General features: G+C 42.6%; 1 protein-coding gene across 2 annotated transcripts; it reads left to right on the top strand.

The window, feature by feature from the left end:
* Nucleotides 1-10,778: 10,778 nt before the first annotated feature.
* On the top strand, nt 10,779-16,673 carry CCNG1 (cyclin G1). 2 transcript variants are annotated; one of them, XM_055718771.1, is made up of 7 exons: nt 10,779-10,975; nt 11,664-11,927; nt 12,942-13,195; nt 13,783-13,861; nt 13,944-14,042; nt 14,285-14,479; nt 14,560-15,096. In XM_055718771.1, exons 2-6 carry the CDS (start codon nt 11,664-11,666, stop codon nt 14,474-14,476), a joined length of 888 nt encoding a protein of 295 aa, XP_055574746.1. In that variant the 5' UTR covers nt 10,779-10,975; the 3' UTR covers nt 14,477-14,479; nt 14,560-15,096. The 2 variants fall into 2 exon arrangements, with proteins under 2 accessions (XP_055574746.1, XP_055574745.1); XM_055718770.1 differs by lacking the exon at nt 14,560-15,096 and adding an exon at nt 15,150-16,673 and having other exon boundaries at nt 10,780-10,975.
* Nucleotides 16,674-22,723: the final 6,050 nt, after the last annotated feature.

Here is a 22,723-nt window from a genome sequence, read left to right as displayed (position 1 = left end):
CAAAATAAAAAAACTACTACCTTTTCCCTTCTCTGGAACTTGCTTTCCAGTGTGCAGCACCCGACAAGCAGCACAACAAGGTTCACGTTTACCTCAGAGGCAACACTGTCACTCCAGCTACACGTGTCTGACATTTTACATTCACACATTAGGAAACTATGATTGTTTGTGGACTGCAAAATACACTCTGAAGGACAGACAGATTATATACCATGCATTCAAAAGCGGCAGGTTGCTATGGTTTCCCCCTGCAAGAATAAAATGCGCTTCATTAGGTTATCTGAAGATCTCCTCTACTAAACTAAAAGGGTCCATCAGGGAAGCAGACTGCCCTTTAATCACAGCTCTGCCTTTGTGAAAACCAGTCCATTTTTCTCCTAAAGCAGCTTTTGCAAAGAAGGATGTAGCTCTGCACATGAACTGAAATGTCCTAATGATTCGTGTTCTGAGCTGTGTACCAACCTAACCACTGAGTTCCCACAATAGCATGGATGCTAACTGACTTGCAAACTGCTGTATTCTCAGTCTATGCTTTGGGAAAAGATATTTAACTCCTGATTGTTTAAACTACTACCTGAACGAGTTATTCATTTGGTAAAGCATATTAGCAATTACGATCAATTAGTAGATCCTCTTATCTTGAAAATAAGTCATAGGTAACAAGAATCACCACTTTAAAAAAAGATCACTCTACTAGAGCATTGAGAGAATGAGTTATTCCAATCTGACATGAAGCAATCTTCTCAATACTCAGATTAATTATGGGACACTTTGCAGAGTGTGACTGAGCTCCACTTTTGAGAAAAAAAGCAGCAGAATTTATTGGCCGACGGTCTTGCACGAAGTGTAGGTATGGGCTTGGTTTGAGAGGTTTCTTCCTTGCCATCAAGCAAAGACATTCACAGAATCGAACACTTAAAGATACTGTTCTACTGTCGGTTTAATACAATGACTGGGGGGGTGGGGGGTGGTGTGCGAACAACAGGTTTCAACTGAAACTGCTCTCCAGTCTAACTTGCCACTTAAGTGCTAAAGCCAGGCCAAGAAAGGCCATTCATGTGCAGCCAGGGACAACAGCCAATACATCAGTGTGGAAACACACCCTCAGTCCCCTAATCTTAGAACTAATTAAAAGGACTTTGCATTATAACGACGAGACAGGTACATTTCTCTAGAAAAAAGCTTAAAGTAACTTCACTGTAGAGTCCATTTCTTTACAAATATATCTGAGTTAATAGCTCTTGAGGTCAGATGGAACTAGAGCCAGAGGAAAAAGCTTAAGCTGTAAATATTACTCTGTAGTGAAATCAAGGCACTAATTAGTTTAAAAAAATTGGCCATGAGATCAGATCCTGGCGGTGGGGAGAAGAATCAGCTCAGAACTGGGAAGATGAGTGAATGGCAGGAAACCTAACCCCACATTCCGGTACATTCAATTCCAGTGCTTTGAGAGCATCAAATCCTTGTGACACAAAGCCAATACAGATGAATTCCCCTGAACAGCGCTGCCAGGGCATTACCTTGCTTTTGGAGGGTGTAGCAGAGGGAACACCTTCACCCAGTTACTTTTTTTCCCCCCCAACAATCTTTCCTGTGTATTTTTGCCTATTTCCAAGTACTACATGAGCCATCAAAGATAAATACTTCTTCAGTCCATCAATGAAGCATGGTGCAAAAGCTTTGCCCTTTTAGCAAAGTATTTCCAACCATTTTTAAGCCCCTGAGCTCTCAAATCAGACTTTCAAGTTGCATTTATTGAAAAATAGATTATTTTTTTTTTGTAAAAAGCTTCCCAATATTTTATCTTAACAGAAACAACAAGCCATATACTTCCATGATGTCAAGATGCAGCTAATAGGGTTCACACACTGCTGTTCCAGGGTAATGGGGAACAATCAGCTCATTATCAATAAGCCTACAGCAACTGTGCTGCACCCACACAATCACTGGAAACATTTACTCTGCAAGAAAAAACCCCTGAAATACGAAACATGACTTTGTACTGTCTTGTAATGACAGAAGTATTTCAAACAGTTCTCTCTGAAGAAAAATGACAGTCCCCAGGCTGCTCCTCACGGGGTGATTAACACACACAGGCACACCTTTGCAGGCTTATTAGTCATCAAAAGTCCCTGCTCTCAGCTTTTCCTTTCTATTCAGGAAAATACTCTTTGTTCTGAATCCAGCTGACACTACTATTCCTAGAAAAGCAGTCCTGTATTATCTCAAAGGGGGAGGAAATACCTAGCTGAAAATTAAAATTAAGGGCAGAGAAGGTGCAACCATGAAGAGCTCAGGGCTGTTGCTATTTTTCCAGTTTCCACCATACCCCATTCTCTTTTCTTCTCTAACAGCTAGCTACATGCTAGCCCTCATTACGATGCTTGTTGAAGGTTTTAACAAAGGCTGGGGGGAAAGGGTGTTAAACAGCAAAGAATTTTCCTGAATGACTTTCAATTTAAATCCCTTTAGGATAAAAGGAGATCTATTCATTTTTTTTACACCAATGTATCACAAACACAACTCAAAGAGATTACAACATCAGCAAGCATACAGGTCAAATACATACAAGGAATGGGACATTTAGATTACATGTTATTCCAATACACTAATAAAAAAAAGCTAATGGACTGCTATTATCCCTATCCAAAACAGGGGTTTGTGCATTATCATTGCAATCAAAGTGGAGAAACACGTAATAGTCTACTTAGCTCAGCAATTTCATCTAAGTATGCAATAATAAGTTTCCAGCTTGAAAAAAGTAGATATTCTGTTATTAACTTCTAAATTTTTTTTATTAAGAAAATAAAGGGAGAAGAAAGTATGGAACAGATGCATGGCTAAGATCAGTATAAGAACATCAAGTAAGAATTAATTACAACTTTCAGATCCATGCCAAGTTCTGGTATTTATGTAAAGTGTTACAGTCTCCATATTCAGTCTGACAAAACTTCTTCTCCCAACTGATTTATAACACGGAAATGCAGAGCCCGTGGCCTTGCTTTTTGCCCTGTAAAATTCTAATTAAAAGCTAAAGAATGCACTGGACAGCAAAAATCGCAACAAACTTCCAATAACATGTTTCAGTGAAATCACTTGATGTATCAATGTTAGGGCTAACTGATGCCCCCTCTCATCTCCATGACCTTTCTTCTCCAGTGAAGGTCAGACATCTAAATCCTTTACCTCAGATCGACAAAAAAATAATGGGAGTGGGGTGCATGAACACCTTTAAGAACCTGGATCTTGGTAACAGACATTCCCTAAAGCAAGCCCAAATGGCTTACCGACTTTTGTCTCCTTAGCCTCCCAGGCTGTATTCACAAGTGCTTGTTCTTAAATCCATCCCAGAGATACCCTCTACTCTGACGTATTTGATATAATGAGCTTCAGTGAAGAAGTAGTGCCACACAAAGCCCATCTCTTACAGGGCCCCACACTTACTTGGGAAGCTTTACTTTTTTCCCTTTTATTTCCCTTTCTTTCTCATGTGCACTTCTTTATAATTATGTTAATGAACTAACTCAAGACAGTCGTTACAATAAGGGAACAAGCACAACATAATTACTGACAACTGTAACCAAAACCCCCATTCTCATTGTGTGGGTATACCTGAACTGTATATGAAACAGAAAAGAAGGGGCAAAGGAGAAACTTCCCCATTCTTACAGTAATATTTTTTTTTTTTACTGAAATCCCAGCAGAAATAGTTTCAAGAAGGTTTATCTTAATTCTGATGCTATAGTCATAAAACATTATACAGCGAAGTGTAAAAAGCCAGCGTTAACTTCCGTAGTTGTCTTGAGAACAGTGATAGTACATACACAGTTCTTCCACGGTAAGAAAAAAAAAAAAAATCCCCACTCCTCAGTCTGCATACACATTTATCCAAATAAAACAACTATGCTGTCATAGTTTACCTGTCCAATTAAATGACAGATACTGGCCAATCAGAAAATTTGATTTATTAAAGCAAGCGACAAGTAAGCAAAACGGCGCTGGGCGGCCGGGGAGTCTCCTGCTCCACCAACGGCGCACCCTCCCTTCCCGAGAGTCACTGGTTTTACACCCTTCGGCCTCCGGTGTTAGTGGGGCCCTCTGCGCTGCTTGTTGCTAGGGGGTCGTTTGCTGCCTTCCTCGGCTTCCTGGTGGTCGTGGGGATGAAGGCTCTTTGTCTTCATGAGCCCCACCCCCTCTTTCCTTCTCAAGTTTCTTTTCGTAACCCTTCCTGACCGGACACTTGTGGCTGATCTTTGCCTATTCCATGTAAATTCCCATTGTTCTTGCAAACTTTGATTAACAAACTGTTCACAGTTTATCACAATGGTGTACTGCTTCCTAATGTGGTTGAAGCAAGTCACTATCAGTTTGTAACCCATCACAAAGTAATCATATTTCTGCTGTTGCAGAAATTCCCCTAGCTGATGACAGGTTTTATAGTCTCTAAAGGAGGTAACAACAGGATCTGCCCTCTATCTATTAACCATAAACTCTTGATTTTGTCCAGAACAGCTTACAGAAAAGGAAGCCCTATTCATTTCAGCAAGTACCCTTACAGAAACATTTTTAAAAGTCTTATATAAACATGCAGGGGGAATTGTGAGTGTTACTTAACACAAGTACAATAGAACGATAATGAGAAAATTACATACTAAAAAGTACTAAGACTTCCCCATGAAAACCTGCTTTAGATTAAAGCTTTTTTGTCTATATTGATACTGTTCACAGCAAGCCACATAGAGGATTTTTCCCATTAATAACAGGCATTTCTAGATGAAGCGAAGTGCAAGGGACACTTTGGGATATTCTATAGAATAAGGCAAAAGTTTTGAGAACCAATTCATAAAGAGAAGCAATTCATAAAGATGAAAGAGACAGGGAGCAGCACTGCTCCAGCAGAGAAGACTAGCCAGAAGCTGAGGAGAACCCTGGCAAAGGCAGGGCAGGACCTCATCAACAAAGCCACCACCCCGCAGCAGAGCAAACAGACCCAGCCTGGTGACAGCCACAAGCTGCACTGACAGTCCTGGTCCTGTGATTACCTGACAGACAAGAGGTGACAAATCTAAGGTCAGTCTGGGAAGTCCAACCAACACACCTGGATCAGCACGGGCTGAGCTTCAGTGAGGCTCCTGAATCCCTGGGCAGGGAGTGTGGGTGGAAGTCCCAGATGAGGCTAGTCCAGGTAATTAAGAGCTACTGGTGCTCTCTGATTCTGGCAGTAGGGATTAAACAGACATTTACACAGATTTCTGAAAAACACAGACATCGACTAAGCAGAGGAGAGGTGAAGATATCACTCCCACAGCTACACACACCACTTCTACAGCAGGATCACTACCCATCCCCGCCGCAGGCCCACTACTAGCACACTTGGCATAGCCGTGTATACTGGGATCAATGTGCCTTCAGGCACCAGACACACAAGAAAATTGGATGTTCTTGCCCCAGGCCTGACAACCACCAAAGAGGTAGAACAGACAGCTAGCAGAGAAGATTTAACACCTTCAGCTATCCAGTCTTAATCCTCTATTTCTTATCTGCCAGAGTTACTCGGAGACAGCTGCAACACATTTAGAAGTTCCTGGTGCCCTCACTGTTTGCTGCTGCTCCCTTGCAGAGTCTGCTGCCCACACACAGCAGACTGTGCAGCAGGCGCGGGGGGGACGCGGTGCACTCGCTTCAGCCACTCAGCACCAAGTCTGGCACCTCAGAGCAAGACACCACAGCTGCTGCCCAAATGGCTAGCAGCAACCTAGACTCTGCACCAGGGTTTTTAACTACATGCACTGATGAAGGTGTTCTGGGCTTCCACTTGTTAAGTGTCTAAACTCTAGGAACATTTTTAAATCAAATCCTGTACATTACATTTAATCGACATGAACTGGTTTTCCTTAGTGTCACTTCAGTCTAGAGTCTTTTATTACTGGAACACAAAACAGGCCAGTGGCTTTGGCTACTGTCAGTGGCTTCCAACAGCTCCACGGCCCGCTGCTCCTTAACAGTTCTCAGTCTATTTTTAACAGCAATTTAAGAAATAAAAGCTATTTAAAACAAGCAGCATAAAAAGCAGTATCATTTGCTTCACATGATTATTATGTGCATCATAATGACAGGAAGGCTACTGCAAATGTTTTCCAACTCCAAAAAAAAAAAAGAACACTTCCTTTGCAATATGTAATTTTGAATTTTAATTTAGATAACTTGGATTATTTACTGGCAACAAAAATATGCATATTCATGAGAACTGATTTACTATAATCTTTATTTCTGATGTTCTGCATCTGTGAATACTTCAAGTACTTGAGTTTGCATTCACAGGCAATTACACTGGAATCTCACAGAGCAGCAACAGATTGATTTATAGTTAAGTTTGTAGCACCGAAAGCCAATTCATTTTCTTTCAGAAAGACTATGGTACCGGATTTGGGATTTGCCTTCCACCATCCTTTTCAAACAAATTACTTTTTCTTGTCTAATAGACATACAAATCAAGTTCATTATAATGAGGGTCAAACTGGTGATTTCTAGGTGCATTCACTCTACCAATAGTCAGCAAAGGTCTGAGGAAGAAAGTTAAATAGATAGCAAGTGGAAACTCATTAAGTTTGATTCTATGCAAGTGAATGGCATCTAGAAGGGAAAGACACACTATTTGGTCATTCCATCTTCACACCCAAGGGCTCCCTCAAGCTCCCTCATGCCGAATTCCATTGAACCTTCTAGAAATCCAAGCACTTACTATGCAAACCACATTTTTCTTAAAAATCTCTGCATCTACTAACCATGCTTCTTTCTGGTCTTGCCTGCCTTGTCATTCATTCCAGCCCTCTGAAATACAAAGATTCTTCTAATATAACAAGCTTTAATTAATCTCCAAAGAAAAGTCATAGAAGAAACCCATAATAAATCAGTGAGAAGTACAATGGGAGAAAGCAGGATGAATACGGCTTGTAACGACAGACCAATGAATACCGGTAATGACAGCCATTTATACAAAAAAGGGAATATATACAAAGTGCTTTTTAAATCGAGTTTGAATCACCATATTTGGAGCCAGTTAGGCTAACTGTTGTTTTGGCAAATCTCCCTCATGGTGAAAACACACATAATACTCTTGCCGGTATTTAGCCAGTGTTTCTAAACAGTAAAAAAAACCCCACATAGGAACAATTTTGTTGAACACAAATCTCCAATAAATAATCTTCAATTTCTACACAATCCGCTTTAAGGTGAAAGTAATTCCACAGCATTAATCCAAAACATACAAACATAACAAAAACAACTGCGGTTTCTCATAGCTGTAATGCTAAGACTTACCTCCAAGAACAAATCCACAATGCTGTTAATTGCAGGTAGAAGGGACCAGGATTTATGCACACCAGACCATAGTTCGCTATTGGGTGTGACTGTATTAGATATACAGGCTCACAAAGGTGCCCCGCTCTGAACAATTGCTGTGTTATCAGTCACATCTGTCAGCTGAAGTGTCTCACCTTATTAGATATTATTAGGGTTTTCCCACACACACACAAAGATTACCCTAATTTTACCCCAAAGGGCTTGTTATAAATGATAACAACTAAAACAATTTTATTTAGGGTTCAATCAATTTAGGTTGAGAAACAATAAGCAAAAGCAGCGCTGGGTGCGTAGAGCACTCGATTAAGTCCACCACACGCACACCTGAGTGCTAAAAGCAGCGTCTTTTATCCCCGGATCTTGACCAATCTCCTCTCGCCGGATGTTCGTCCCGCTCTTTCCCCACTGGGCCGTTAGGGTACGCCTTCCCCTCCTACTGGCTCTCCTTTGGCGCGCTTTTTCAAATCTCAAGGTCTTTGTCTCCTTCGGCGGGTCTTCTCTGGCGTGGTTTTGCTTTCCTTATCTCCTTTGGCGGGCTTTTCCAAGCAGCGATTGCCTCAGGGGAAGCCATCACATTGTCTTAAAGGAGAACCACAGGTGCCCGCTCACCACAACTGCGGTACAGGTCCCAGATTTACACAGGGTACAACAATTACACTTATCACATTTTTTTTTATTCTATGTCAAAAATTATTCTATTTTTGACATAAATCATGACTGCGTTTATCACAGGCTTTAAACTCATCTTGCCCTCTACTGCTGACAGGTGCAACAAGTTCTACTGTTAGCAGTACAATAAAGACAACTCTGTGCTATAGGGGAGGTAAAATGCTGCCTGGAACAGGTTGGCTGTTAGCCATCTGCCATGACTTAAAGTAAAACTCATCCTCCTTCCATTTTTAAAGAAAGGCTTAAAGCACTTTAGAAATAGTATTTACAGCAAATGCAAAACAAACATGTTCATAAGCAGAAAAAACAGTGACAGAAAAACAGTCTCAGAGGACATAGGATGGCTTCTTTGACTCATGCATTCAGTTGTAGACTATCAGTAGAGCTAGCTAGAAGTGGTGCCAGGAATGCTGCCTGAAAGCTAAATAAATTATTCAGAATCCCTTTCAGCAAATTTTTTGAAAAGACAAGCTAATAGGCTTCACTGGAAAAAAAAGACGAATTTTTCTCTGGAGAGTTATCACCTAGGCTGTACTGGAATCTTGGACTCCCTAAGGGAATTTCAAAAAACTATAAAGCCGACCTGGATTTGAACTCTTTCAGCCTTACTGAGATTCAGGGAACTCCTGACGTGCAGAATCGAACTCTACAACTCGAGGAGAGTTATAAAGCAGACATGTTTATTGCGGCGCCGGGTGCAAGTGGGATCGCTCCTCCTAACTTGCACACCGTTTCAACAAGCAGTCCGATATTTATTATACAAAGTCATGCATATACATATGGTCTCCGAACATTCAGAATCTCCTCCCTCTGGCGCCTCTTCAAGATAGACTTCTCATCTTCTTGGGCAGTTACCTGAAGTTCTAGTTGATCTTTGCATACATTAGCAGTCTTTGTTATTTAGTTTCTGTTATCTTAAAACATCTGCTAGCTAACGATTAGTCCATCCTTATTGTCCACTCTAAACGTGTCAAGCTAATACCTGCCCACCGGGCTGGTTTTAATCTATATCAGCATGATCCCGGGCGGGGGGGGGGGGGGGGGGGGGAAGGGAACCACCTTTTGAGTAGGAGGTCGCTGATCTACTACTACCACTATTATTTTACCTTGGCTTATTTTCTTTTAGCAGTTAGCACGTCCTCCTCAGAAGGCTCCTTATTTACATTCTTGTCGAGCTTACCTACATCGGTACTAATTGTCCCTTCTCGAAGTGCGAAGTGCTAAGCTCCAGCCCTTTGCTCTTTCTCGGGTGTTAACGTTTTCTGTTATCTACGTGGCCTCTGTCTGCAGCAGAGTTCTAGGTTTTTAACTGTATCACTTCCTCCCATCTGCAAGATGCATACATCTTGAATATCTATATATTTAACGGTACAAACAGTTTAGGGCTGCGTATCACCTCATTTATTAGTCATATGTCAACATATATTTTCTTCGAGGAGTCAGGTCAAATATAGCTAGGAGGTTTGCCTCCCTTGAGTTACAGAAAGCGTCGGTTCACTCCTTAAGAAAACTTCAAGCTTTTCAGCCAATTCATAGTAATCATCACAAAATAGCTGAAAAATTTTACTTCAGTCTAAAACTAACTGCTCAGCAGTTTTAGGAAAGCAAGTCCTTAAGCACCTTCGATCCATTTGAAAGATGTTACAGGTCTGCAAAAACCTCCTTCAGCCATTCCTCAGCCTTATAAAAAATGGTATTCACTTCTGATAAAATGACAAAACATTTATTAAATAAATAAATAAGTTTCAAGCCTCGAGCATGTCCTAAACGGGAGCTCTCTATAGCATGCAACTCCCTCGCTTGCCTGAAGTTTGTTCAGAAGTGGAACATTTTCTGTTCCTGGAATACTTTTAAAAGCCATTTTAACTGTTTCTCAACAATAGCATATCTTTTCCAGATCTTGCAACATAACTACTGATCTCAAACAAAAGAAGTTTATACACTAACCTGACCTGATTTCTGCAAGAAACTAGAAATAACTTTCACCAGCAACATATCCACCTTATCACAACCCTGAATAACTCCTGTCCGCTTTCTGAGCTGAAGTAACTTTTGTTGTTTCCCTGAAGGGAACCCACACAAACAAGGGAGACAGAGGCAGGTATACGTGTGAACAGCCGCCCGAATCCCAAAGCTTGCCGACTGCTGCCTGTTGCAAGCAAGAGGTTGATTTGGTCCTTCTGTGAGTCTTGACCTCCCATGAAAACACGAAAATATCTCTGAGGGACTAGAAAGTGTTAAAAAAAACCCCAAAACCTTACTGATCTATACCTAAAAGATTCCAGCCCTAGAGGAGGCGGGAGCCCCCCCTCACACACCGAACGCCCGCCAGGAAAACGAGCACCTAACGGCCGGTTACACACGTTACACGGTTACATACGGGCCCGGGCGTAGGCCGGCCGGCCGCCAGCTCTCCAACCAGCGGCCGCACCCAGGCCCCTCGCAGCCCCCGACCTTACTGTGGCTTTTGCCACAGGGACACAGAGGCTGCGGGCCTGAGACTCGGAGCGGAAAGCTACCGCAGCGCGGGCGCCCGCCGGGGCTAGGGACCGGCCTCCTGCGCCCGCCAGCCCGCCCGGCAACCTGAGCGCGACGGACGGAGTGACGCCCGCCCTCAGCATACGGCACACGCCGCCAGAGGCCGCTATTATGCCGGCTCGGCCTGTCCCCTAGCGAGGATGCCCCGCCCCTTCCCTCTATCCGCGCCCCGTGACTGGCCCGTCTGGAAGTCGATCGCCCCTGAGCCCCGCCCCCGGGCCGGGCGGAAGGGAGCGCGGGGGCGCGGCGGGCTGCCTGCGGGGCGGCGGTGGGAGAGCGTGCGGCCGGTGGGCGCTGGCGCCCGGGGAGCCGGGCAGCGCCTTGCCCTGACTTGGTGGCGCTGCTGCGGGGCACGCCGGCTCGGGGTCCTCCCCACCACTGAAGAGAGCGGAGCGACGGGAGCAAGGTGAGGGCGTAGGGCCGCGTCCCACCAGCGCGGCGGCGGGTTTGGGCTTCTCTGCGCTGCGCCGGGCCCGTCTGTGGCGCGGCCGCGGTCTCTCCGTGCCGCCGGCGTGGTTGGCAGGTCGCTGGTCCGGCAGCGGAGCCCCCCGAGGCGGCGACGGGCAGGCCCGGGCATGTCCTGGGCAGGGGCGCGTGCGCGGTGCGCGGCCCCGCCGCTTCAGCCCGGGACGGGGGGCGGTGCGGGGCCGCCCGGCCTCGGAGGGGAGCGGGGAGAAGCGCTGCTGCGGGGGCCCGGGGGTGGCTGCGCGCACCCGAGCCTGCCGCCGGCCTGCGCTGGGGTCTGCGGGGCACCGCCGCCGCAGGCCGGCCGCCGGTGGGGGGGGGTGTCTCTGCGGGGTGCGGGGCGGTGTGTGGAGCTCCCTGGGGGTGTGGGGCGGTGTGAGGGGCTCCTTGGCGGGTGTGAGGGTTTCTCTGGGGGGCGTGGGACAGTGTGAGGGGGGCTCGGGGGGGTGGGGGGGTGGCGTGCCTGGTGCCTCGGAGTGTTCCACATGTGCTGCTAATTGGTAAAAAAACTTAGAAACGAGTCCTTCACATACCTACAAAGAAAGGGAAGTTTCTGTCTCTGCGGTAGAGACAGCTGCAACTTGGTCAGCTCTGCTCCGTTCAGCTGTTACATTTGTTTCTTGTTACAGATGATTGAAACACTTGTGACTACTGAAGCTCAGGAGCTGCTCTACCAGCTCACAGCCCTCCTGGAGCAAGAGTTAAGATGTCAGCCAAAGGCCTCTGGCCTGAGACTAATTGAATCTGCTCATGATAATGGCCTCCGAATGACTGCAAGGCTGCGAGACTTTGAAGTGAAAGATCTCCTCAGCTTAACTCAGTTCTTTGGCTTTCATACAGAGACGTTTTCACTGGCTGTGAATTTCTTAGATAGATTCTTGTCAAAAATGAAGGTAAGGCTTTTTAAAGTATAAGCTGTCAGTCATTAGCTTCTGCTCACTGCAGCCTTGTTGCTATTATAAGTTAGAACATGTTGGGTTTAGATGGCTAAAGGTTAAGCTCCTTCCACAGATTCTGATTGCACAAGACCTAAAAAATGTCCTTCCCTGTTCAGGTTTGTAGTATTGTTAAGAAAGCTGTTACCTCTGGAGAAAAGAAGGAAGAGGGCATTGGTTTCAATTTAAGAATGCTGATAGGCTTAGAAATGCAGGCCATATTAATGGATTAGATCAAGACAGGTTGTCTTGCCTGTTACATGTGTACAAGAAGACCTTAAATTACTTCTTTCTTTATTGCATTTCAACCTACCTGTAAGCCTCATGGATATCGAGAGGCTCGATGCTGTTTATCACTTAGAATCTGGTAAAACATTTAGTTGGCATTCCATTCTGCCATGCTGACCTGGGTTGGTTTTAGTTGTCTAACAAGACAGGATTACCACTGCACTATTTGGTCAAGAACAAAAGCTTGTTTTCCTTGTGTGTTAAAACAAAAATGAGAAAGCTAGATGGAGTGGATAGGAAAATCACGATTTGAAAGACTTCTGAATCCAAAATAAGCAGTAAAAGTGGGGAATGTAGTGCTATGGAATAAAATCACTCATTTTATATATATATGTTACATATATGTCACATATATGTCTGTGTGTATATATGTACATAAAAGAGTAAAAAAATTTTTTTTTTGTCGTAAACCAATGTATAAAACACTAAGTCCTTAAAGGTTCTGATTAGGCTATTATAAAACCTCGTTAAGAAAACTGTTCTGCCTCACTCAAAATATGTAGTTCTGCATTCTTGCTTTTTAGATGTAATGGTTTTCTCATCTAGTTAAATAAACAGAAGAATCTAAGTAGATAAAGGACTTAATTGATCTTCAAAAAACAGAACACACACACCTGCCCCCCATAATTTTTTCCTGAAATACGTTGGTGCTTACTCTTGGAAAGTAACAAGGACTTTTTTTAGGTACAGCCTAAACACTTGGGCTGTGTTGGACTCAGCTGCTTCTACTTGGCTGTGAAGGCATCGGAAGAAGAGAGAAATGTTCCCTTGGCCACTGACTTAATTCGAATAAGCCAGTATAGGTTCACCGTTTCTGATATGATGAGAATGGAGAAAATCGTATTGGAGAAGCTGTGTTGGAAAGTCAAAGCTACAACAGCCTTCCAGTTTCTACAACTATATCATTCACTTATTCATGAGAATTTAAGCTGTGAAAGGTAAAATATCTAATACCTATTTTGCTATGACTGGTTATGATGAAGTCTGTGTAGAAAAGTAAGCGGGGGAATTAACTTGAGTAATTGGCCTTTCTATATATAAAAAAAAAAATTTAACTTCTCCCTTATTGGTAATACCATAAATATTTTGTGGTTTAACGTTACGATAATTTTAAATGTTTGCATAAGTAGATCTGAAGAGTAGTACGCTCTGATCCAAAAACCAAACTTGCTCAATAATGATGGTATAATAAATCTCTGCTTATGCTGCACTAAGTATTGCCTCATTGCAACGATTTCAAAATCTAGCTAAGAAAAAATTCCTTTAGCTGGTAAGTACTGAAATTTCTTGTTGATAAGCCTATTTTGACAATGTGACTCTCCCCAATGGACCACAAGATTTATTTTTGGCATTAGGACTGCCAAAACTGAACACCTGTTTGACTGTAACCCTAGAACTTCTGGAACAAATGAGGCTTTTGTTTAGATAAGAAACATTCTTGCCACCTCTTTGGGTTGCCAGGGTAGTGCTATCTTGATCAAGCATGCATTTTTGTTTTAACATACACTCATGTTTTTTATTATAGGAGAAAATACCTTAATTTTGAGAGACTTGAGACCCAGCTTAAGGCATGTCACTGCAGAATCATGTTTTCTAAAGCCAAGGTAAACTGCTTGAAAGCATGAAGGCAATGAGACTGCTGAAGCTTAACAAAGCAGTGTTTTAAAATATTTTCTTTCTCTCCAGCCTTCTGTCTTGGCGCTGTCTATTATGGCACTAGAGATAGAAGAACAAAAACTGCCGGAGTTGACAGAGGCATTGGAATTTCTGCAGTTGCATTCCAGGGTATGTGTAGATAGAGTTTCAGGGAAGGAGGTAAAAATGTATGCAAGGGCCTACACAGTGGGGAAGGGGGAGATCCATTGGCATATTGGTTTCTTTTATGGCTTTGTTTTTGGTTTGGGTTTTTTTTTTCCATTTGGCTTGATATCCTTGGCTTTTTATTTTATGTGAAGAAGCTGAAAGTACATGTATGAAATAAGGATTTAACGACCTATTAACATATGAGATTCTGTCTTGCTCTGTAGATAAATAACAGAGAGCTGACCTTCTGGAAGGAACTGGTGTTGAAGTGCCTTACAGAATATTCTTCGAGCAAGTGTTCCAAACCAAATGTTCAGAAATTAAAATGGATTGTGTCTGGACGTACAGCACGGCAGCTTAAACATAGCTACTACAGAATAACACACCTTCCTACAATTCCAGAGACGAGCTCATAATAGGTAAGTCGTTGTAAAATAAACTTCTGATAATGTGGAAGCAATTAGCTGTTAACTACCTCAAAGTTTCTTATTCTGTATAGGTAACCTGTTGAAGACATTTAACGTAAATGTTAGGCCCATCATAGAGGCTGATCTGTTGTCATGCTCATGATTGAGCCAGTGCTGTACCTAAAGAAGTGGCAACCTGAAATATGAATGTTGGAGACAGAACTGATCCTCTGGTGTGCTGTCGGAGCAGAAATGTGTTCTACAGACATTGGGACCTCATTCAAACTAAAATGTGGAGTAAAACTGGTAAAAAGGCAGAGGAAAAAAACTTGGCGTGCTCCTATCTTAAAAAGAATTCGCTAAGAGGAAACAGTTCCGTATTCGAATGAGTTTATTGTAATCTTTGACTTAAACCACTTCAAAGGAAGATTGTTTTATACAGTTTTACTTGCATAACTGTCAGTAAACTCTAAAAACTGTAACTCTGTTTTTCATACTGCTGGTTTTGTTACTCTGTAGATACTGTGATCTAATTGTGTTTCCTAGACTTTAATTCCTAAGGCTACATATTTTCTAAACAGCTGTCTTACTGTTGTCTTGCTATATTAAAGTCTGATGCTTTGTTTGGCTCGTGTGGAAAGCCTTTCAGTTGACTGGTTGGTTGGTTGTTTTTTCTGTACAGGAATACAATACAATGAGGAGAGACCCATCCTGTGACCTTGTCAACAGACACATGAATCTGAGAAACAAAGTCTGAAATGTCATCTTAATGAAGAACTCAACTCCTGGGAAGAATATGTAATAAAAATCCTTCCAGCAAATGTTCTTTTCATGATGATTACAACAATATTCAGTGTCAGTTTTCAGTCTTAATTGTTAGACTGTTTACTGTTCAGTGAAATGCCACAATACTGTTACAAGGAATTTTAACTTCTTATAGTTTGTAGAGCAGCTTGTGTAGTCTAAACTTGGTTTACTGTAACTGCAGGTGCTGAGTTACATACTTAGTTTAAAACTCTGGTTTACTTTCCAAAGATTATGTGACCCTACGAAAACATGTGCAGTAGCATAGTCCTGCAGTGTCTCTCTCACTAAAGACTAATCCTGCTCAGTACTGATGACAATAGCAAATGCTGTTTGGGCACCATCATGTGTCCACTTGTTCCTGCTGGGCAGGGCACTGGCCTTCAGCCGTAGAAGCATTAAAAATAAATAAAACTAGGCTGTGTGATATCCACTGAACATGTCAATTAGCTAGAGCAGGAGAAAAGAGAAGCCGTATTCCATTGCCTTCTAAAAGGCAGACACTAATACAGCAGCAGTAGCTTCAGTGTTTTCAAAGAGGTGTGGTTTACTGAGATTAAAAATTATTTCTTGAAGTGTAAAACCTTTGTGATACCTAATGAAGGCTGAGGGAAAGTACTGGGTCACCTGCCCTAAATCTGACATCGGTTTTCTCAAGTTTCACTGTGCAAGAGGTAAATCCTGATGCTGAATGGGTGCATTTTTATAGGCACAGTAGGAGCAGGGCTAATGCCCCATCTTGGCCTATGTGTAGGAGCAATCTAGTTGTGAAACACTGTGATCTCTTTGATGGCAAGTTTTGTAAAATACAACTGATTGTTTCTGAAGACCGATCAGTACTTGAGGCATATGCTCCTGGTACTAACAATGAAGTGAATAATAAGAATGTATGTAAAATGAATAGGGGTGTTGGAGGAATGTTGCTAATGGCCTCCTGAATTCTGTGTCACTGTGGAGCAGAGGCTGTTAGTGATAGGCTGTTAATTAATTGCCATATGAACCGACTTGGTGGAGAAGGAGAGATCAGATAGTTCCGAATATAGTATGGGCTTAGATGTTGGCCAACCAGTTATTTCTCCTTTATGGTAATTAGCTGAGGGGTAAACCATTCCTTGTGTATCTCAAACCGATTAAACCTTTCACAGAAGACTTTATACCAAAGCTCTATACTGGACAAAACGAGCCGCCTCCTGAACTCATGGGAGTGATTACACCACATAACGTGTAATTGGGTTTTGCATCTGCCAGAGCTATTGCCGTTGTGCTGGCCTGTGAAAAGCATACAAGTGCTTCGGACAAAGGTGTGGTCAGCCTGCTGAGAGAGGTCGAGAAGATGCTGTGTGCAACTGTCATGTCTCAATATTAAGCTGTACCTTTCAATTAAAGATTGAATTGTGCTTAATGGAGGAACTTTTTCCCCTGTTTATTATAAAACATCTTACTGGGAAGCCCATAACGTGACTTACATCTGAACAGTTTGTGGAAAACTTCCATGCAGGAGGCAAGAGATCATGGAGAATTTTTTTAAGAGGTTGAAGCTGCAGGGGAAAGGCTAGTGAATCAACAGGAAAAACTCAAGGTGCTTGATTTAATTATTTCAACTTGGCCCATGATTAAACTATTTGAGATATGAAAGTCTCAAAATTGAAAAGACTGACTTTAAGTAGCCTTGACTGTTCAAATTTGTCATCAACTCTCTTCCATGATGTACCTGATAGTATATTCACCTGTTTCTGTACATCACAATGAATACATGGATGCAGTGGTACATTTCACCCCCTCCTTTGGGCTACTCCGTGACATCCCCATCTGGCCTTAGCGTTTGTGTAAGGAGCTGGGTGTTTAAGCACCCTTTGACCATAGGAGCAACTCTTGCGTGGCTAAGGTGGGGAATGACACTGTGCCAGGAGCTCCTATTGGCTGGCCAAGGCAGGCAATGAGCTGGGACAACTGGTTATTCACTGACAGCCCATGAACATTCCTTACTTGGATTGTAGCCAGAGTAGAAAAGTACCATTGTTACTGGAATCTTGAAAAATTAGCAACTCTGCTTATGGCCAGGATGGAAATTTATAGATGACTAAAGGCAATCATCTCATAATCTTATAAACAGTGGTCCTAAGTAAAACCCTTTGAGCTCTCTTGAACTGCAGCGTGCTATGACCAGCTCCCTCTGAGCGGGATGCTGCTCAGAGCTCACAGACTCCCAAGTTTGTGATACTAGGTGGACTGAAAGTTGCTGACGGGGCCTGGGCTGATAACCAGGCTCGTCGAGGCTGAGCACTTTGTTGAGAAGCACAAAGGCATTAGATGTATTTCACTGAACTCGAGGGGAACTTTTAACAGGTACATTTGTGCATGTATCTCTATACATCTAGTGCTTGTGGTGTGTGTGAATTGATTTAGGTATCTCATAAGTATAGTACAAGTATTACCATCTTGAATCCATAGTAAACCACTTCTGTAATTTAAATAAATCCTATCGATTCACTTCATAAATGTTACAATAGTCATAGATTAAGTGCTGCTAAAATCTTACATTCCATCTTAAACTGTGAATTAACCTTAGACATTCTTTAGATATAAACCGTTGTCCAAGTCTGAGACTAAGATTGGACCTAGCTGCACCTAAGCTCTGTTAAGAGTTTAGAAAGCAAAGGGGGTCTGTTCTGAACTTTGTGACTCAATGGGAGGATCTCCCTTACCCTTCTACATCTGTGATCCCTCTGTAAATAATTTTGGCTCAATTCTAACTCAATTTTAATTTGATTTATCTTTATGTGTTCTATTCATGGAATAAGTAATAAGAGTAGACCTTGCCATCAAACTTTGTGAAGTCACGTTTCCACAAGCTCACAGTAAAACTATTTTGCTTATGCCTTTGATGGAGATTCTTTAAGCGACCTAGCCTAATCCACTCATTTCGGGACAAATGGGCATGGTCGGCAGGATGGCAAGTGATATTGCTGATTACTTAGAAAAACATGGAATAAATCCAAGTCCTAAATTCTCAGAAGAATGAGCTCATGATAACTGGCATGATGGGAAAGCTGTAGAAGAACAGTTACAGGCAGCCAGAGGCAATACAAAAGATGGAAGAGGAATTATTTGTAAAATGTTAGGTACCTGCCCACAAGCTGCTTATCAGTATAGGAAGAATGGCAATAAAAAGGAACAGGACCTAAAGGAAGACATAGAGGGCAGAAAGGCAGCTGAATTAATACTGCCTTTGGCAACTAAGCAGCTTCAGAAACATTTAGAGGAGGAAAAGGAAGAAACACAAAAGTTGGAAGAAAAGGTTGAGATGGTGCTCATGTGGGCCCCACACCTGCCTAACAGCATGCAAATTAAGAAATCGGTACTGTCCCCAGAGCATTGGGATGGTGATATTTGGGGTGATCCTAATGACTATGATGAGGGAAATGATAACTCATTGTTCCCCTCAGATTCCTCTGAATATAAGGCTAGACTCATCGTTAAAACAGAATATATTTTGATTCCAGTCAGTTCTCAACAACAATTAATGAAATTTCTAATAGCTACAGGAGCATGAAGTTCAATACTAAGAACGATGCTGAGAAGCTGGGTGTGCGACCTGGATGGCAAAGAGCTAAAGTCACTGCAGTAAATGAAGTGAGTGTTATTTGTTCATCTGTAGCTCGCAGGTGAGAGGCACGTGTGCTGTTCCCGCTTTGCAGTTACAGATCACGATGAAATCATTTGGGGTTTTGATGTTTCCAACGGCCAAACCTGGTGCCTGCCACATGGCACCGTATGGTTCTTCGGTTCAAATACTGACAGTCCCCCGGAACAGACATCAGGAGGCCACAGCGCGTGTGCTCTGCCCAGCACCTGCACTCCCCCACCCAAAGATCACTAATGCATCGCAATACCCAATTTCAGCTGACGTACGAAAGGGAATTTGTGAAGTCACTGCTGATTTAGAAAAATGACAAATCATCTCCAGAACCCACTCCCCATATAATTCACCAGTTGGGCCAGCCCCAAAACCTTACAATTGATTACTGGTGTGTGAATGCCAATACAGCCCCACTAACAACTCCAGTACCTAATATTGCAGCCCTAACAGCCACACTACAAGCAGCTGACCACCTATGAATAGCAGCAATAGATGTAAAAGAAAAATTATTTATGGCCCCCTTACAATAAGAAGATAAATTTGTTTTTACTTGGGAAGGTATACAGTACAGCTTTAACAGGCTCCCACAGGGGTATAAACACCTACGATGGCGCTTACTGAACTGTTACAAACAGCCCCACTTCCTTAAAAGGTAAAACCATACCAATATATAGATGATATTCTAATCAGAGGAGAATCTCCTGAAGAAGCAGGAGAAACAAGAGCATTAAGGCAAGCACTAAATGAAGCAGAAGTTGAAATCCTACCTGAAAAATGTCAGGGACTGAGCAGAGAGGTGAAGTTTTTGTGTACTCTGTGGGTAATATGTTGATCCCTCCAAACACCTTGGAAAAAGCAACAATTACAGATACTCCAATCCAGGAAAGAATTCCAACAACTTATGGGTACCCTAGGATATCAGAGAAAACATGTACCTAGATTTTCAATCATTGCTTGCCCATTATATTTGCTTTTATTAGAAGGAAAGCTATGGAGATGGAATCCAGAACATGAAGAAGCAGTCAAAACTCTTAACACTGGAGTTAAAAGTTGTATCAGTCCTTGGGATCGCTGCCTCCCCACAACCCTATTAAAGCAGCATGGGGTTTTGCAGAACATGGTTTTTATTGTAAACCTACTCCAAACTGCCTCCAATGGACTGAAGAGAACTTTACTGCACAGCTCAACCACATTTAAAGAGATAGAACAGAAATACTCTTGAGTTAGAAAAGGGACTTATGTCTTTAGTCTGAGCAGTTAAACAAGCTGAACCAATAAGGGGTAACCTGTCTGGAAAAAACCCCACTGAGACATACCGTTTTCCCTTTCCAGAAATGATACTGGGAACAATACCAACACACCGTCGCTGGAGATGGAGTTAACTATGCAAGGATTGCTTATCTTTCTTGCAGGAGTAATCACTGGCAGCATGAACCAAATTCAGTTCACACATTAACAAGCTCAACCCACAGGGTGGAGACCCTCACCTCTTTCATTTATGGTAATTGACCCAGTAACTACAGCCCGTTCTGTAGCATACGTGTTTCTCAGGTGTGGGTACAATCTACTGTAACAGCAATTATAAGAGAAGGTGAAGAGGGCACCTTACCCACTGAAATTCAAAAGGTAATTTCGGATAATGCAATCCTCCCTGAGGAGCCCACGCTGGAGCAGGCTTGCTGGTAGGGCTTGTGACCCCGCAGGGGACCCACGCTGGAGCAGTGTGTGAACTGCAACCCATGGGAAGGATTCACGTTGGAGGAGTTCATGGAGTCTCCCATCGGAGGCACTTCATGCTGGAGCAGGGTAAGGATGCAAGGAGGAAGAATCAGCAGAGTGTGTGATGAACTGACCATGACGCCCATTCCCTGTCCTCTTGCACTGCTTGGAGGGGGTGGTATTTGAGAGTGAAGTTGAGCCCAGAAAGAAGGGAGGGTTGTGGGGAAAAGGTGTTTTTAAGCTTTGATTTTTGGATGTTATTATCCTGTGCTGATTTGAATGGTAATTAATTTCCCAACTCGAGTCTGTTTTGGCCATGATGGTAACTGCTGAGTGATCTCCCTGCCCTTATTTCGATCCATGAGCCTTTTGTTACATTTTTTCTTCCCTGTCTGGTCGAGGAGGGGAGTGCTAAGAGTGGCTTTGGTGGACACCTGGCCTCCAGCCAGGGCCAACCCACCACCATAACACTGTTAAACAACGTTAAACTTCAAGCCACCGAACCTAAACCACTCATTTCACACCAATGGATGGATGATGCCTGCTTAAGAGAATCTGGCAGGCATTTGTAATGCCAAGATTTGAGTTTTTGCACTGATTCAAGCATCCTGGCTTGACTAGGTGCAAGGTTAGCTATACATTTCTGTGCCTGACTGACTCAGAGCAGCTATGGTCCTTTCCAGAAAAGGAGCAATTCTGTGGCACTACTCTGAGCCGATATTGAACCAGATACATGAAAAAATCCAGTAGACTGTCCTCCAGTCATTTACATAGTAGAGTAGCACACAATGGACAGGACTATCTCCTATAGAGTGGGTTGCTCTGGATACTGTATCACATACCCGAATCTATGCATCTGTCAAATACCTGTTACTATTTGTCTAAGAAGCAAGGGATTCAATCCCAGTGAACTGTTGTGAGACGGAACACAAACCACCATCTGTTACAGACTGAGAACCTGGTAGATACTGATTAAGGAGAGTCACAGCATCAAATATCCTTTCATTTTCATCTAGATTATTCTAAAACTGAAGGTCTGTTACCTTACAGTAGGCGACCGAAGTAGCTAATCAAGTAGATCAAACCTTTCCTCTTTAAACAATTCAGAGTCGTGATGCCTGAATACGTACTTCAAAGCTGTCCTCTTTCCTTGATGTCAGCCTTGGGCTTAGCTGTGGGATGACTCTCATGCTGCTTCATAAAGCAGAAAACACGGGAATAAAGTTTAGCTTTGGAAGTGCATTTAGTGAAATCAAGTTCACGCACTAAGTGTAGATGCCATTCTAAACCTCTGCTACAAGCAAAACCATCCTGTGTAAACCAACCCCTGTAACAAAAAATACTATTTCACTGGACAGTGCTTCAGCATTCTGACACAACATTAACTGTTTTCTATCATCTTTCTGTCTTCAGTTACTTTTGCAGCAGTCTTGTTCATTTTTTAACTGCGCCATCCACCTTCTATACCAGGATCATGGTAAAGGACACAAATCCTCATAGCCATAAACCAGAGTTTGATACCACGCTACTTTCCTTTGTCTTCTGTATAGTATGGCAAGTTAAACCCAAGGACAGCATACGGACTTTACATTCTGTAAAGATGACATGGGTAGAAGGAGCACACCTGATTATTTCAGGAGTATTAATGCCTGCTTGCTTGTACAAGAAAGCAGTGGATGTAATTATAATGAAAGCATTTTTCTTCTACTATTGCTTTATTTTTGCCGTATGCCAACTGAAACAATGTCGCAATTTTAGAAATAAGGCTCAGCAGTATGACGGACAGCTACTGGCAATTTATCTCCAGTGAGACTTCTGCTTAGGACTTAAGTATAGGCAGGAGGTTCAGTGTTCAGAAAACAACAGGATTTGGCAATCATGTTTTCTTGCTCTGTTGGTCCGTTTGACACAGCCTTCATCCTGTATATTACTGTGGTTGGAGTGCTTCTCAGCTGCATCCTTAACAATGAGTAGAAAATTTCTGATACATAATTGGCACATGCAAAATATTATATCATGCATACAGCCAAGTTTATAATGTAGCTACTAAAACTGTATATACAAAAATCTACAGCTTCTTATATATGCTATTA

The sequence above is a fragment of the Falco cherrug genome, chromosome 8, assembly GCF_023634085.1.
Source record: "Falco cherrug isolate bFalChe1 chromosome 8, bFalChe1.pri, whole genome shotgun sequence".
Taxonomy (NCBI): domain Eukaryota; kingdom Metazoa; phylum Chordata; class Aves; order Falconiformes; family Falconidae; genus Falco; species Falco cherrug.
The sequence above is the reverse complement of the archived record's forward strand: the minus strand, read 5'-3'. Positions and strand labels throughout refer to the sequence as shown.

Coding starts and splice junctions, on each gene's coding strand:
- CCNG1 (XM_055718770.1), top strand. CDS start 11,664: ATGATTGAAACACTTGTGACTACTGAAGCTCAGGAGCTGCTCTACCAG. Junction 13,196..13,782: donor GAGAATTTAAGCTGTGAAAG/GTAAAATATCTA, acceptor TTTTTATTATAG/GAGAAAATACCTTAATTTTG. Junction 14,043..14,284: donor TTCTGCAGTTGCATTCCAGG/GTATGTGTAGAT, acceptor CTTGCTCTGTAG/ATAAATAACAGAGAGCTGAC.